This window comes from Chaetodon auriga, chromosome 3 (assembly GCF_051107435.1).
Source record: "Chaetodon auriga isolate fChaAug3 chromosome 3, fChaAug3.hap1, whole genome shotgun sequence".
NCBI lineage: Eukaryota > Metazoa > Chordata > Actinopteri > Chaetodontiformes > Chaetodontidae > Chaetodon > Chaetodon auriga.
Genome location: NC_135076.1, coordinates 14,484,650 through 14,502,788, shown reverse-complemented (window position 1 = coordinate 14,502,788; position 18,139 = coordinate 14,484,650). Strand labels below are relative to the sequence as shown.

General features: G+C 42.7%; 1 protein-coding gene across 9 annotated transcripts in view; it reads right to left on the bottom strand.

Annotated features, from left to right (window-relative positions):
* The window catches only part of ptprsa (protein tyrosine phosphatase receptor type Sa), a 228,216-nt gene that overhangs the window by 104,452 nt on the left and 105,625 nt on the right, over positions 1-18,139 (bottom strand). For all 9 annotated transcript variants that reach the window (XM_076725431.1, XM_076725441.1, XM_076725484.1 and 6 more), the window contains exons 4-5: positions 14,318-14,463; positions 11,541-11,682 (exon numbers count right to left, since the gene is read on the bottom strand). In XM_076725431.1, coding sequence (XP_076581546.1) covers positions 11,541-11,682; positions 14,318-14,463 — 288 coding nt within the window. The remainder of the gene's footprint in view (positions 1-11,540; positions 11,683-14,317; positions 14,464-18,139) is intronic.

Below are 18,139 nucleotides of genomic sequence, written 5' to 3'. Positions count from 1 at the left end.
TTAATTGTAAGAGAGGTGAGTGTTGTAAAGAACGTAATATACAGTGTGCCATCTCATACAGTCACAAGAGCAGCTCAGGTTTATTCTGATAAAATACAGCCTCCAACCAAGGTTAGCACAGGCTGTGAGTAATGGTATGTATAGCCCCTTAAATGCACGTGCTTTACCGCCCTCAAAATTTAACCTGTCGTCAGAAGTGGCTTTCCATGAAAAGTGCTCTGGAGAGTTTTTATACAACTTTTTTAAAATAGCTTCAGTGGCTTGGATCTTGTCAGGCAATGCAACTAGGTGCCATAATTATTTTGTCATATCTAATTAATGATGACATTGATGAGAAAGCGTACTGGGGGTGCTGTGACAGCTCACTGAGGCGCGGCATACCCAATATGTTGGGCAATGAATTTGGAGTCATAATCAGTCTTCCAACTCCAAAATAAGTTTAAGAATTCATCATTTAAACAGCCTGCACAATTACTGTGAATTCTCTCCTTCCCTTGTGTCAATATTTTCCAACTCATCACTGTTCTTCAGCAGCGCCTTCTCCGTAGTTAGCAGAAACAAGAAAAAAAAAAAAAAAAAGAAACGATCTATTAAGATTTAAAAGTAGAGAGCTCAAGACTCAAACCACTGCTTCAACAGGGGGTGAACAGGGGTTATATGTGTGTGAGAATCAAAACTTGTTACTTCTGACACGCGGAGCAAAGGCCTCCCTAAGCTTGCCAAGCAACTTGGGACCGAAACAACAAGAGATTGAGAGGGATGAGCTGCTGCACTGTGCCATTTTCTGCCAAAGCAACTAGTCTCACCAAAACAAACACAAAAACCTCAAAACAAAGACTGACAGTAATTGCGAAAGGATTTGGATGGAGGTGGATGGGAGGGGCTGGGGTGTGAGGTCATTACCTTGGTGGGCCATTAGCTTACTGTAATTAAGCCACTACTGACAGATTTGGAGGCGCCTTTGATGAGCAGACCAACAATTATGAATATGTGGTGGCTGGAAATGAGCAGAGGGCCAATCAGAAGACCACTGGTAATTACTTAATGTCACTTTGACGTGTGGAGATGGCAAGTGGACATAGTAAAAAGGGTCACGGGGGATGTGGGCTTTCACTCGGAAAAACAATTAAAGTGTTGGATAAATAAGTCACTTAAAAAAATGACAAGACCGGTAGAATGTTGATAAGCTGGTTAACAAGCAGGACTGTTAGAAAGAAAAGCGAACAACAGAAGACTCCAGCCGCAATTTCACCATCATTTCCTGCTGTAAAGCAGCGTCTGACAGAGAAATTGGTGAGTGGTTTAACTTTCTCCTCTGTCAGTAACAGGAGCCTGCAAAAAAAAATGAAAATAAAAGGCAGAACAAACAGGTTACATTGTGTACCAAATGAAAAAACACTTTCCCCTTCGGCTGTATCAACCCAGTGACACCCCCATTCACACAGAGATGTGATGCTTAAAGTGAACTCCACGTATTTCAATGAAGGACGTGACAGAAAATGTGGGTGTATGGGTTTGTGGGCAGAGGGGAAAGACAGAAGCTCGAGCAACATGTGTCAGATGGAGAGTTGCCCTTTAAGGGCCAAGGAGCACGATGTTCTTTAAATATGAACAGCTGCTGTTAAATCCAGTAGGATCTGGGCTGCACTCCAGAACACAAGCTTTGTAATCATGAAGAAGTCCTGGATAGCATCTTCCAACTGGCCTCTCTCCGACTGCGACTTCCTTCACACTCTTGTTCTCCCTTTGTCCCTCTGATAAGTACACCTTACATCTCACGAAGAACCGCGATGCTTTAACAAAATTCATCTAATAAAATCTTGGGTTTTAGAAGACTTAGAAGAACATTTTTTCTTGATTGTGCATTGTATAATAACTCGTTGGAGACTTATGATCGCAAGAAGCATAGGCATAGCACTAGTGAAGCATACAGGACTTTAAATCTTATCAATTTTGCCAATCCTGCAGGGGCCCACAGCATGACCTCTGCGTTGTATGATTTCAGTCACCTGGGCTGATGGCTCATGGATATGTATGAAGCTGGTGGTCCAGGCCATATCCCCTTGCTCTTCTTTATGCATGAGTTGGGCCACTCCAAAGGTCGTCACTCACACCGTTTCCACAGGAACCCCCTCTTTCACCCAACGCTCATTCCCTGCTCAGGTGTGGAGCTGATAGTGCTATCCTGGTAAAGTTTGAATTGTCGATTTGATTTCTGCACATCTTCCATTGTAAATGTGAACTGTTCCAAAATGCAATCATTATAATTAGTCCTGGCTTGTAGTTATAAGCCATCATGAGCAAGTAAATCCCATGTCCAGCTGCACTGATCATCCAGTTCAACATTAATATGACTATGTGCACAAAAAATGTACTCTGGACAGCAGTATTTGAAGAATTGCAGAGAGCTGATTAACATTTTCTGTTATTCAAGCAAAATAATACTGATAAATAAATGAATAAAAAATAAAATGGGATCAAAATACTGGTGCAAATTTAATTACATTTAATGAAAAAAACAGGCAGGAACAACATGCAGGAAATCAAATCGGTAATTTCAAAGTTTTAAAAGTGAATTTCATGCAGATTTCGACATTTTTGGAATAAATTTATTTTAGGTTATTGAGCAGAGGCAAAGAAAATAAATGAAACATATTATTATATTACCACTGATATGAATTGCGAAGAAAATCTTTTTATACTATTTCTGGTATATTACATTTGTCATTTTTGGGGCTCTACAGATGGAAGGTAACTATGGCTGCTTAACAGAGGAAAAAGAAGTAAAGGAAGTAAGGAAGAGATTATGAAAATGACCTGATATGCGTAGAACCATAAGGCAATCTGTACTGCCACAGGTTAAACCACCGGGACAATCAAACCAGTGAGTGCTTATCCTTGTGAAGGTGTCTGGGAGACACTGATCTTTCAATTTAGTCTCCTGGCCAATGTTGCTGAGACAGAGGATCCATTTATCTAAACTTTCTAGCCAGTAATAAACCAATCAGTCAGACCCTAGCCCATCTTCTGCTTGGCCCTTGCGCTCCATCTCCTTGCCTCTTCATCTTGTCCTTTTTTCCTCCTTGTGACTCTATCCCACTGTCTTATTTTGGCGGTGGCCAGATGCCTAGGCTGACCAGCTTTGCTCTACTTGAGCAGGAATTATATGAAATTGATGGTGAAAGTTCAGGTGTCAGCCACCCCTCGCTAGAGGAAAGCTCCTTCCACTTATCCCGCTCCATCAGCACCACCTCTTTTCTCTCTCTCTCTCTCTTCCTATTTCTCCTTTATCTTTCTTGCCACCACTCAGCTTGTGTCCCCCTTCTTCATCCTCCAATCACACATGATTACTGCATTACAGGTTCCGAGGATCAAAGGATTCAAAGGCCATAAACTCTCATCTGAGTGAATTTCCTCTGGAGGGAACTTTTTTCGACAAAAGAGGAAGATGAGGTGAGAAAGATAGAGGGCTGGCAATAGTCTAGCAGGCATACAAATGCCAATATGGAGGTATGAAGTGGGGATGGGGGAGGAAAAGGTGAAAGATGGTAGAGAGATATCTTCCAAGAGTGGAAAGGAAGTACCAGAGCCACTGAAGGACAGCAAAGAGAATATTTCTGAGGACAAAAACAACACAAAACTTCTTGAGGACCATCTACATGGTCAACATCTGCCTCTTGATATGTTGTTTGTGCCAAGCGGGCACTCTATACCCCAACAACTGCTAAAGAATCCCAACACGGCAAGGAGTGGCACCTCATGAGCACCCTCACGGAACAAAACAAGAAACTTGCTGCACACATAACCCTCCTCAAATGTGAGAGCCATGTAACAACCACAAAAAGCGTTGGTCGTTGTGATCATGCACACAATAGAAGAGCATAGGGTTTACCGTTCACAGGGAAAAAAAATGCTTGCACCGACTAGCTGATAACAGGTGCCTCATGCAAAAGTGGATTGATTATGAGCAGGTAACCACGCTGTGTATAGATCCTAGCAGCACTCAACAAATGTACTATTTACTGGTGGAGGCGTGGAGTGCTGGTCGGGACTGAGAATTGACTTGTTTGTCAGGGACAAGCTAGAGATACTGAGAGTGCATAGCTTTGGCTCAGTGTGGCTGAAATCACAAGTCATGTCAGGGTCTCAGGCTCTGTTAAGAGACAATGCTTTGTTTATTTTCACTGTTCATTTCAGCCACTTACTGTATATATGTGTCACTTTGTGAACACTTTCATGCAACTTGCTTACAGGTATAAATGTTTTCAACAAGGCTGTCCTGGATGCAGGCAGGATGCAAAAATCTCCTAAGACTTTGAATGCTTCTTGCATCACAGTGCACAGCTTGTCTCCATTGCTGTCCTAGTCAAATAATCCTGGGCACGGTGTATTGAAATCACAACGAAAGTAGAATAACATGAGAATTTATTTCTTCTTCATCTATTTATTTATTCCAGTATTTAAAATACATAATCTTTTTCTCCTTTCATCTCTTTGCTACTACTACTACTACTCACCTTCCAGCCACACATTTCTACATTTTCTCTCTTACCTTTCTTGCTGCGTGTATAGGTGTATGAGACTAGTGGGAGAGGGCAAGGGTCACCTCAGAGGCAGGCAGACAGGAAGGGGAAGAACAGCCAGATCTGTTGGTGATACTGCCAAGCTTATTCTTCACTGTCTCATTACAGGGCGGCCACTGCCCGCCTGCTGGCTCTCTCTCACTCTCTCTCTCTCTCTCTCCCTCTTTCTCCCACACACACAGACACACACAGACAGACAGACATACACACACACAAGACTTTAACACACCACAAACACTCTGTCACACACCGACTGTCAAACATGCACCCTTGCACACATCAAGAAACTAACTCTTTCTGTCTCCCGCTCTCTCTCTCTCTCTCTCGCTCTCAGACGCATGCATGCACACACGCACCCATGCACGCGCGCACACACGCACACACGCACACACGCACGCACGCAGCCCTGCTCATGTTTCACTATGTGTCTTATTAATTTTTCATCCAGCCTGCCTGATGCCCTGGACTCACCTCTTCCTCTAAAATCAACACAATAAAATAAGCATTCAACCGTTCAACAGCCAAAACAGCACGATATTAACACTACAAAGAGAAAAAATAGAGGAAAAACTGACCACAAACAAAACAACGCAAAACAAAAAACCAGAAGAACTTGCATGCATATAAAGCAGGACTTAGGAGAGAGGAGTTTTGTGTTTTTCTTTTTCTTCAACCATCATATCTTTGTGAGAAGATGTCAAATGTAGTTTTAAGAGGTTACAAAAACCCAAGGGGTCACGAATGAAGTCAAGGGGGGTATTTCACAAACCTAAATGTGTATTTGTGCTGGTGCTTGTTAGATTCGTACAGGGAATACTGATGAAATGAACAGCAAGGAGAAGAAATTTTCTCTACTTTTCTATCTTCTTATCTTCTCTCTTTTCTCAAACTGTCTCTTCCTGTCTGTCTTAGCCTGGCATCAGCCTTTTAAAACCCAAACCAATTTTGAAATCGGATTGCATCACATACACAAGGAGAAACCTCACATTTTCTTAACGCTGACTGCAAACATGTGCACACTAAAAGCTGTGAAGATCAGAACAGTTCACAACATAACCTAACGTAATGTGAGCCTGATCTTATTCAATCTTCGTCACCCCCAAGTATTTTGAAGCAAAGTTTAAGACATTTTTCTCAGTACAATAAAAGCATTGTAATGTTTAGGTAAAATATTCATTATGTATATATATAAATATGTAGAAAACTTTCTGGAGTTTGTTTAAAATATTCCTGATATATGGCTGTATCACACACATAAACCCAGCGACTGCACACACCACCTCCTTCTTGCTGCTGTCCACTCCCAAAAGGCTGCACTTTCTCTCTCACAACCCACTGAAATACACAGACGGAAGACCGGTAAAAGACAGAAAGACAGAGAACTGTGCAAGAGAGAGAGACAGAGAGCCTGGAACATCATAGGAGATACTGTGTGAGAAAGAAAGAAAAAGGTGGATGGAGAACAGAGAGCAAAGGTGAAGGTAGGAGATAGAAAGTCTTAAGGCTTGGCCCGGAGCCACTACTGCTTGAAAGGTTGATTGGTCTCCAATTCTCCTTCCCTCTTGTTGCCGCTCACTTTTTTCCCCCCATCCCATCATTGCACTTCTGTCTGCCCCCTACTGTTTCACAACCCTTCACCCATAAAGAGATACCTAGGGCTTGATCACTGGGCTTGATCCATTCACTGACTCTGTGCAAGATCCAGAATCCCATTAAAATTCACCATCACCTGCTCCTTCACAAGACAGTGGCCAATTAGCAGACAGTCTGATCAAACAGTGGGCACGCTGCAGCCAAATCCCCCCCCGGCTAATAATAGGTGCACTCCCGGACCTGACCGCCAACGACCCACTCTGTGTCAGATGGGCGGAGTTTCAAGTCTATTTAAAACCAGAAAATGAAAAGACACATGCAGTATCACACAGACCAGACAGACACAGCCAGAAAACAAAAAAGCCACTTATCCAAACAACATAATAAACAATGAAATCTGCTGAACACATGGTTTGACATGGCTGAATCCAAGTGGAAACAGTGTTGTATTCTCTTTGCCAACAATTGTAAACTGAAAACTGAGATCAAAGTCCAGCCTGAGTGACAGTTATATAGATTGGGTTTACCCTGACAGACCAGGTTTTACATGGGTATGTTGCCTACTTAATATATACCTATATCTTACAACAAATTAACCTTAACAAGAAGCTTTCACCAGAGAAAGGAGAGGAAGAGGGCAGGGCAGGGTGGTGGGGTGAGGTGAGGACAGTGGCCGAATGGAGCCAAGTACATTTACTCAAGTACTTACTCAAGTTATACTTCTCCTCCACTACTACTACTACAAAAAAAAATAAAAATAGATATTAACAAAATCAGTGCAGTGGATGAAAACCAGGCCTGCAAATTGGCAGAGAATAATTAAGATGATTGGAAAGAGAGAGATGGGTTAGCTTGATTGGTTCCACCTGGCTGGGAGTGGCAACAGAAAATAAGCAGAGTGAGAGCATGACGGCGTGTGTGTGTGTGTGTGTGTGTGTGTGTGTGTGTGTGTGTGTGTGTGTGTGTGTGTGTGTGTGTGTGTTCTCCATCAAATTCCTGAACAATGCTGCTTGAGGCCGATGTGCAATAATTTTTATAGTGCTTTTATTATGGTGATCTTTTAGCATATGTTTTTTTTCCATTGGTGTATGTATGTGTTGTGTGTAATGTTATGGGATATGTGCAACACTGTTGTGTAATTGTTGTTGAGATGGTATGCCTGGTGATGTATGGTTTGTTGTCATTGTGGCTGTCAAGGTATTTATGGCACAGTTGCTGAGTCCAAGACAAATTTCCCTAAGAGGGACAATTAAGTGTATTGTATTGTATTGTGTTGTATTGTATTGTGTGTGTCCACATGCAGGTGAACGGTCGCAAATGAAGGTCATGACTAAGTCTGGTATGTTGCACTCATAAAAGCCCAGAGCTTAGAAATGAACTGTCTGTGTGTGTGTCAGAGGTGAGTCTCTGGTGCCTGTTGGTTCAAACAGCCCAGAGCATATTTGAATGTTACTTTAAAAGTACAACCGTAGCTCCATAGCATCACCACTCAGGTTTCACTCAACTCATGTGATTGTTTCATCCTTGAATGCATCTCCACCGAACTGTGATCTGAACAGTGGGTTTTCCGAACACACAGATAGACACATCATATTTACAACTTGTTCAATGTGGGGAAAAAAAAGAATATCAGACCAAATCTCATAAATCACAGTTTTTGCTCCTCAGGATGCCTCAAGGGAGAATCTATTTGCAACAGTAATCACAGGGCTAAAGACTGCAGCAGTCTAAAATACAAGCATACAAAGCAGGATAACTCCCCATGATCTCTTCACAACAGCATGAGCTGACAGTATCCCAGTGGCAACTTTGCCTTCCTTTTGACACTCTAAAACACTCGCCTGAAAAACTGGCAAATCCTGAAAACAGGGGGAAAAAAACCCCAGACCAAACTGCAAGTTGTGATACATCTCAAGAGTGTACTTCATATGCTTGTCGGGCCCTCTCCAAGGACTCCCAGAGGACTGTGGGCAAGTCTTAGTTGAGCCAGATGGCCCCCATCTTAGGTATTCAGCTGAGGCACTGGACCAACGGCCAAGGAGGTGTCACAGTCGATGCTAAACACACCCTGCCATCGCCACCAATCTGCAGCCGTGCACACGCACACAAACACGGACACACAGATGAGAGGGTGAGGTTCTGTCTTTGGCACAGCACAGTATGAGTGGAGTTTAGGTTTAGTCTTCCTGTCGTGTCTTTTATCCGAACAAATGTGTTATGACTACGAGTGCTTGTATGTTTCAGAATATCTATATCCTGCTATGTGCCCATGTTTTTGCAGATGTAAGTTAGTGTGTGTTGGGAGTGGTTATGTGACAGTATGTGTGTGTATCTTTTGCTGTATGTCTGCTTACTCTTTACCACTACAGACAAGCATAGAAGCGTGTGTCTGGTGAACACTGTTGCTGTTAATTTCCTTCAAACTCCAGTCCACATGCTGTCATGCTAGATGAGTTCACGCTACGATTGAAAAAGCTGGTGTACTGCACTCTTCCGTGTGTGCGTGTATGTGTGCTGAACAGTCACTGTGTATATATTTATATGCTTGTGCCTGTCTATGTGAAGAGCTGCTACTTTGAGTGAAGAGTGTTTCTTGTTCTTATTCAAAGTATTCATCGTGTGTTCAGTGAGTTTCACGACCGTGTTAGCCAGTGTGTAACCTTACAAGCATTACACTGATGTACAGGTCATGCATGTTTGTTTAAATGTATGTTATTCTATTTGTTTGTGGGAGCGTGTGTGCGGGCGGCTGTTTATTCTTGCAAATGTGTGCCACGGCTTTCCGGCCAAGTCACCCACCGTGGCGGCCCATTTTCTGCCTCTCCAGATCCCAGACCACAACCCCTCGGTTTACTGTGGATTCGTCCCTTGTGCCTTGTCCCATATCCCATAATCCTTTGCCCCTGTTCCAAGAACCAATGTTCGCCTATTGTCCTCCTCACCTGTTCTGCATTGCCAATAGTCTGCAACACCACCCGTTGTCTCCCTTCATCTTTGGCCAACTTTTCTCCATGTTTTTTTCCTGTTTGTTCCTCTGGTTTGCTCCACTTCCACCTCTACATTCATTCTCTCACTACATTCACCCACATTCTTTTTCTCAATCCATCTTACTTCACCCTGAATGGCTCTTTCCATCCTCACAGAAAACATTATATCTTTCTTGTCTCATATTCTAAATTTTTCCATCTATATCTTTCTCCTTCCTAACACTGATGGGTTAATGCAGGGAGGCCCAACCTCATTAAAGATGGAAAACAGTGTGAATGCACTGCTCACCTCCTCTGCCACTCATCTCACACCTTCACTCCCCATCACCACACACCCATCCCTCCTTCAGTGCTGGGTCTTGCCTGAGCAGGGGAGCTGCTGCCTTCCTCTGGGCTCTAGAGGAAACCTCATTGAGTTGAATTGCAATAACTTTTCATTTTCCCTCTGCTCCTGGGTTCCCCTGTGCGCTTCCACACAACTGCACACACACTGACATGCACATGCCTGGGCTTGCAGTTTAAAATTTGATGTGCCTTTGCCTTGTTCTCAATTTCTTGTTTTCAATCAGTACACCGTTTCGTTGTAGAGGCCTTTTTGGACTTGATTTTCACAGCACTCATAAATAAATTGGGTTCTGACTAACATATGTGGCATTTAAAAAAAAATGTAACATAACATGACGCATTTGTTAAGAGCATGAAACAAATGATGCACATTGGAAGTTTGATTCCTATCAAGTTCTGTAATGCTATATAAAAGCTGCACACAAGGTCCTAAAGGCTTTTTGGATTCTAGTGTCCAGGAATTGGCAGCACTATACTGTAAATACAGCTGAGCAGTCATGTGTCCATCAAACGCAAAAGTCCTTAAGTACAGGGCCAAACTGCTACCTACTCCCTCAATGTATGTCAGTCCAGACAATGGCATGAGTAAAATTGCCACTAATGTGAACACATGTGTAATTTCAAGTAGTACCACACTTCAGAATGTAAACCAAGTTTTGAAGGGCGCCCAAGGCACTCAACCCCCCCTGGTGCCCAACAACATGCTTTCAGGGTGGGGGGTTTGTTGCTAACAATAACTAACCCAGGATGCTGGTCCAGGCTTCCAATGCCTGGTCCAACAACCCTCCACACACACACATACTCCCCACCCCACCTCACTGCCTGTGGATCTGACAGCCAGGAAGGCCTAGCTCATGTGCTGCCAGCCAGCCAGCAATAGCTCAGCTTCATCCAGCCCTGGAACATGGCAGATGGCGGCAGGAGAGAACAGAAGACTGTGTGTTTGTGTGTGTGTGTGTGTGTGTTTGTGTGTGTGTGTACGAATGTGAGGCAGACAGAGACAGGTAGAATGAGAGAAGAAAGCGGGAGTGTGTGACCACATGCTTGCTTGCCGATGATACCGTCCTCCATGACCTCTAAGCTAGAGCTGAACAAATGTGTAATATCTTTGCTGAAACTAAACTAGCAGCAATAAGAGCCGATCAATAAAGGTCCACAAGTCCAGCTCGCTGATTTTATCAACACATCTCGTACTGTTTTGTTTGGGTTTTATTCATTTTAACACATTTAGACCACTCTGAAAAACACCTATTAATGTGTGACAGTGTCTGTGTGCGTCTCCACACACATCTGTTGACCGCCTGAATGTGTGTGGGTGACAAATCAATCTTTTTCATTCAGGGATCCTATGGGCTTTCATCCCTGGCAGATAGAGGTTCAGCTCTTACATGAATTGACAGTTGATTAGTTCCATCAAATTGATGGATCCTTGATAAGCAGCCTTCACACTGTCCATCTGTTATAAGTGAACATGAGTATATTTTAGGCTGTGATGTGCACTGGCACAAAAGCTTTAAGAAATAATCCTCCACATTTCCACATATATTGATTTGGCTTCTCTAGTGATGATTCATTTAACACTAGTGGTTTAGCTTATATAATACTCGGTAAATGAAGCTTTTACAGCACACAGGAAGATAATCTTTGTATATTTCAAATCATCTAAATACATCTAATGAAATCATATTTGTGAAAAGCAAAATCTTGTATGAAATTTGGATAAGAGGATAAAATTAGTCGAAAAGACTGTTTTATATATGGAAGACAAACAGTTGTAACAAATCCAGACCATCCCAGCTGAACAGCTTTTACAACTAAAGCCACAATGGCTTACCGGACAAATAACAGAGCACAACCTACAGAAATTCCAGGCAATGGACCTCAAGCACAGTCCTCATTCACTGTCAAGTGTGGCACAAAAACACCAAGGCAAGACGTCGTCATAAAAAACCTGAGGAGCTCACAGATGTCCACTTTAATGATTTATTTTGCAGTTATCCTTCTGCACACTGTTTCACAATGCAGGACTCACCTCGGATGATGGACAGCCTGGCATTGACTGTGATCTCGCCCTCGGTGTTCTCAGCAACGCATTCATAGATGTTCTCATCACGTGGCGCTCGGAGAGGCTGGATTCTGAGAACGGCACCAGCAGCCTCATCAAACTCAATGGTCTGTAGGGTGGAGAGTAAAAAATAAGCTTAGGCTATAATGATCAAATCACAATAGCACTAGTTGTGAACTGAAGCGCAGGTGAGTTTTAGCAATTTTCTCATTGTTTCATATGGCAACTTGAAGTCAGGCTCACAAAATTCATCCAAATCTTAACACAAAACCAAGGACATAAGGAAGTGAGTTACCACAAGAAAGCCTTTGGAGGAAAACCCTCATGTTTCTATGATCACATAGCCTTTAGTCCTCATAGGTACAGATATATAAGGAAACACTCTCTATCTCTCTCCACACATGCACAGTTGCACCCCCATATCTTTGTGTGTGATGTGCTTGTTTTTTCGTGTTTTCGTCTCGTCGTTTTTATCTGTAATTATGCCCTTTGTTCTCTGTAAAGCCCTGTGTTTTGAACCTTGTTGAAAGCACACCTTAAAAACAGCAACATGTGCTGAGAATACTGAGCAGAGGAACGCTGTGCTTCTAATAAAAATGACTCACAGACATTATTGTATTTAAGAAGACCTATATAAACATGAACACCCTTCCTGGCTGAATGATCCAGATGCTCTTTATGTGCCAAAATCAGAAATGACGAAGGCTACTCACTGTAACTACATCATGTGTTTTCAATATATCAGCAAGTGTTCATTTTGTCAAATCCATTTTCTAATACACTTATTGAACACTTTATTAAACCCAGCAATCTACACATTAGACTATTTATATTACTTAAGAGCAATTCAGACCTTACTTGGACTAACTGTCCATTAGCATCCTGATGTTTGAAATGTTAAGAACAATACAGTATGTCTGAAATAACCTGGACTTGCCAATAACTTGAGTTTTTAGCTTTAATTCAACCACTCGAAAATCCATCAAAATCCATCTTAATAGTGCCCTCACTACAAACAGTAGGTCTACTTCAATGGCTACCTTTTAAATGTCCTTCTGTTTTAAAATGTAATGCCAGTGGGTGTAGCTAACGGGCAGTTTTGATGAAAAGAGGACCACACCAACAGCCATGTATCCCACAGCAAGAAGCAGAACCCCAAGGCGTAGGTAACTGACTAAAATTTAAATGGTGGCTTTTCTGAACCAATTACCCCATGCTTTTAATACAGTTGGTCATTTCCCAAGCTAATCTGGATGGATGGATGAAGTGTTAGAGAAGACAGTCAGCCTGCCTGTCAGTCTCGTAGCAAACCTACTCCTCCAATATCTATCACTCCTCAGAGGAGCTTACACCATCTCAATGAAGGCTTCAGTGCTGAGATCTCTGAGCAAAGCATGACTTTGAAATATAAGTACAAGTCTTCAGCAGCCCTGCTGCTCCGCTGCTGCACATCTCAGGGCTGAGCCGCTAATTAGGCTAAAAACACTGCAGAGCACGGCATCGTGATCAATATCAAAGCAGCTGTCCTAGAGGGTAAAACAGGAAAAAAATCATAACTACTTCAAACCCCTTTGCAATTTTTTTTTTTTTTATTTCATGCTAAACGGAGGAAGGGAAGCGTCCGTTCTAGCGGGCTCCTTCACGCCCTTGGCTTTGTTTCCCACTTAGCATGCAGAAGAAGAGAACGTGCAAACACAACTCGTCTTTTTATTTTGTCCTCCGTTGAGATACTGCTTCTCCTCCTGTTGATGTTGTCAATTTTTTGCCTTTTAGCCCCCTCCCCTGTGGTTGTCTTCATGCTGCAGTGTGTGCATGTCTATCTCTGTGCACTGCCGTTGTTGTTAACGAAAGCAACTTTTTAATTAAGAGACACTGAGCATCAATCAAGACTTTCAGAGATGCCATCTGGGACGCCTGCCGAGGACTGAACAACAAACATCATGAATAACGCACAGACAGACGCATTCACACAGACAGGGCTGTATGCAGGAAAAAAAACAAACCCAGGACTGGAAACAAGAATGTGACAACAGCAGAGTCAGTCAAGTGCAAAGAGGACAGAGCGGGAGGAATGGGAGGACTTTGCATTGCATTACTGGGCAACTGTGGCTAATGGTGGACCTGCACATTGCTCAGAGGTTAGCAAGCCAGTCCATGAAAAGATTGGTAGTTGTTGTCTGGAACTATTTATGAAATCTGGGGGTGAAGAAAGCAAATGAAAAGGGCCTGGGGACCAAACTACAGTAGAAAACTGTGCTTGGAATGTGAACGTGGTGAAAAAGCTTTAAAAAAAATAGTGGAAAGTGGGGGCTAACATCATTTGAGCGTTATGTTTTAACAGCCCAGGGCCTTGAAGTGGTCTATATGGCTGAACAGTAACGTAGCAGTATATTAAATGACTGTAAGACTGTAACTTAGTTTCCTATGTAGTCTAAAATATTGGCAGTGGACTTTTTCTCTAATTTGATAATACTTTACACAACACCAAAATCTTTCAGTAGGAGTACGTTTTTGAATTTAATGCTTACTGACAAGCACTTCAAGAACCATTTCCGTCATTTTACAAATCTAATTTTAAATAGCCGAATACATTTTTTAAGACAACTTTCGAAAACCCGTCTAAGAACATCATTTATAAAGTGAAATATACATATTTTTTGATGCATAACAGTGACTTGGTACAGTGCAGTAACAAGAACATTGCCCTCCTCACCTGAAGAGTGCAGCAGTGCTCACTGACTCACCTCTATGCGCTGGGAGTTGACCTTCTTGCCTTTCTTGTTCCAGCTAACCCTCGGCTTGGGGTCGCCCGTCGCCTGGCACACAAAGGAGACCACGCCCCCTGAGACACCAATCTGGTCGACGGGAACTTTAGTGAACCGTGGTGGTGCTAGGGAGCAAGGAAGACGAGGGAGGAGAGAGGGAGAGAAGAGAAAGAAAGAAAGGCATTAGCACAAGCCGTAAGACGAAACCCACACTAGCCTTTTCTTGCAACCCCCCTCTGTATCTTATCCTCTCTGTGTACCACACACCCACACACACTGTAGTCTGCAGCAGAGAGAAGTAAGGCAGACAGCTAGTTTGAGCTTTGGAGAGACTCGAAATAAATAGACAGACAGACAGACAGACACACAGCTCATAATCTCCATAGTGATGTATCAACATCAAAGCAACAGTGGACAGCAGTTAGGAAACTTGGGATTTGGCCATTGAACCTGTTGCTTTTTTGAGACAAGGCAGGCTGTTTAACCACAGGGTCATTTGCAATCGCACCCTGCAGTAAACACTTGGTTGAAGTAAAGTCCCGTGCCTTTCCTCATCTAGTAAACCCAATTTCAGTGGCGTGTAGCTCTGTGTGTAGATCACGGCGCTGTGAATTTATATGTTGAGGTTGTGCCAAGGGGCTGATGACTGGTAGCTCAAAAATATAACTCTACAGGGAAATTGTGTTGGCACACGACCAGTAGCAGACCCTCAGAAAAGGACATCATGAAGATGAAGCTGTAACAGCGAGTTTTTCTTTTAATTTGCCTGTGTTCAACAGTGAGACTCATTTTCCTATCTAATAAACTATAGCGTTGACAAAGCCACAATCAGTGGTTTAATTCTCACTTGGACCACACGTACTAAAATTTTATACACTCAGAACTGAGACCCTTTGATTAAACTGTCCATCAAAAGTTAGTTATTTTTGTGGTGGGGGTTTTCACTGATGCCGTGTTTGCAGGAGGTTCAAGACAACAAGCCTGATAGAAAGAGAGGGAGAGAGAGAAAACAGAGTCCTGGGGAACTCGTTAAATCTGCATCATACAGATATGTGGGGATGATCAAACGGCCAGCGCATAACGTCAAATTAATAATTAAGGGACCATGGGCCGACACCAGTCTCCAGGCACTGCTAAACACATATAAAGGAGTGCTCCTGCATTCATTATCGGGTAAAGAGAGATGGAGAGCGGGTATTTTAGAGAGAACGAGGCAAGGAGAAATAGTGTAGGACAAGGGAGCGGAAAAGAAGAGGGGTGAGTGTACTGCTACAGGAAAGCGGAGGCACTGCATGCAAAGTTAATCTCACCGCCTGCAACTAACGAGCCAAATATTTCTGATGCAAATATTACGCCAAGATACACAAACTGGCTCAACTAGTGTTTGGTGGCCAGTTAATCTCCAAATAAGTTTCCACAATTTCCCGCAACCAGCTGGCTTTTGTCAATTCGAATAGCCTCTCTTACACACATCCTGCTTACGAGTGTGTGTGCCAGTGTGAGTGAGACATGCTTAACCTTGATTTTATGAGCTTAGATGTCTGTGAATGCACGACTATTGCTGAAAGCAAGCATATGTGCTCATTATGCTGTCCATGGTCAAATGAAGATTAAAAAAAAAAAAGCTTTCAACAGAAAACTATCGCTGCTGTAATATCATGTTTCTTTTTTTCAGAGTACAGGCGGCAGTCAGAGTTGCTCACCTGCCGATGAGCAGACTCTTTCTTGATTTTTATCTCCTTTTTTGCCCATTTTTTTCTTGGGTAATCTGGGGCATATGGAGCCGAGGGGGTAGAGCGTGACACTAACTACCCTGCCAGGATTAAATGATAGTAATTTCCACTCTGCACACAGTAATGTAAGCCTTTTGAATTCAAGTGCTGACTTGATGGCAAATGTGTATGAAATTGTCATATATGATAAAACATCCTTCTTAGTGGTGGACATTGACAGACAACACGCTGAGCTAAATAAATCAGCCAAAGGGCAGGGATGAAACTCTTCCACTTTTATACCAAGTATTAAAGGGCTGTGCAATCATTTTGATGCTGGAAATATTGATTCCCGGCCTTCTGATGGTCAAATGAAAGTGTATTGATTGTTGCATCCTTTAAAAAAATTTCTTAGCCCTCTTTAAATCTCACTCTACATCTGTTCAAATAACCCCCGTTGAAGTCACATTTCTCGAGAGGTTGTCGTTATGCGCCGTTGTAACTTTTTGATCTTCCAAACAAGTCCTCTCTGGGAAAAGGCAAAACTCGAGCATGAGCTCAGGAGGTGTTTTCCACCTGTGGCATATGTGATTTAAAACGCATCATTAAGTGGATGCCGAACAAATCCAACCTTCAAACAAGATTATACGTGTAAGAAATGACTCAAGAAATGACAGTCAAAAATAAATCCCTATCTACTGTACTTTTCACAATATATAAATACATACATATACTAATGTAGGATGATACGAGCACAGCAGCTTTTCTCTAGCTTCAAGGACCAGGCTTACTTTATTTGACTGGTGCATACAATGATCCCTTTTGGCATTTTACACTCGCAGTTTCCCTTCTGAAACTACACAACACAGCTTTACACAACACAGCTCCTCTGCATTTGACCTCCCCTTACAATGTGCCCTCTGTCGAGACAGAGGAGGGATTTACACAGAGCAGGCCTGTGGCAGTGGTTCTGCTGAAGGCCAGCACTCTTTGATTAGTTTTCCCCTGAACCGTTCGACATTTCCACCCAGTCGCCTTTCCCTCTCCTCCTCTCTTGCTTCACAGGATGAGAGAGATGTACAATGAATGTGTCTGCCTGCATGTCAGCCTGAATTTAACTCCTGACAGATGCAGGATTTTCTCATAATTTACTGTATATGGTTTTCAACATTTCCTCGGGAAGGTTTAGAGAAAGCTGAAAAAGAGGTGAAATGAAAAGGAAAGGCACATTAGGTGTTGACAGGAAGGGGGGGCGCAGGTGGAGGTGGTGAGGTCAGCGGTAAAGAGAATGAGAAGAAAGGAGGGGAGGAAGTGACAGGAGGTCCAGGGACTAGAAGGGATGATGTGAAGGGGGACGGAATTTTTCTCCGTTGTTCCTCTTATCATTTGTAGTTTTTTTGCCGTTTTTTTTTAAATTGTTGCATGAAAACATGACTTGTTTTGTATCAAATAGATAAGAGGAGAAGATATTTACACTGTGCGCTGATCAATGTGAGCAACACAAGTCTGATTTTTAACACTTAAATCTACACTGGTGCTCGTGTCTAAAGCAACATTCAATAAGCATGAGAGGAATGTTAAGAAAGTCTCCATATCTGAAGAAAAGATGGTAAAGTAAAATAAACCTGGAAGCTGGTTTGCTAGAGGAGAGACAGCAAAAGGATGTGAGAGACATCGACTGTAGCAATAAATAGTGGACATGGCAACCGTGACGCCGATAAATGGTTTGTGGGCAACCATTTTGAAGCACTGGGTTTGGGATTATGGCTGTCACCATCTTGGATCTTCGCAACCAAAAGTTAGAACAAGAGGGTGGAGCTGGGGAGGACACGCATTTGCAACACCTCTATCCTGATTGGATCGGACTGAGGACCTGAGAACACGCCATGCGTGACAATGAAAAGGTAGCCACGCCCTAAATGCTTTCTGGTCTATTTTACTCTCAATGAGACCATCAATTGCAAGATGAACACCATGCTGTATTGAAGAGGATTTCAAACTAGCGATTGAGACCATGAACTCATAAGGAAACAATGCAGGTTTAAGGCACTTCTGCATTGGCTTCACTTTTTAGACACAGAAGCTCACT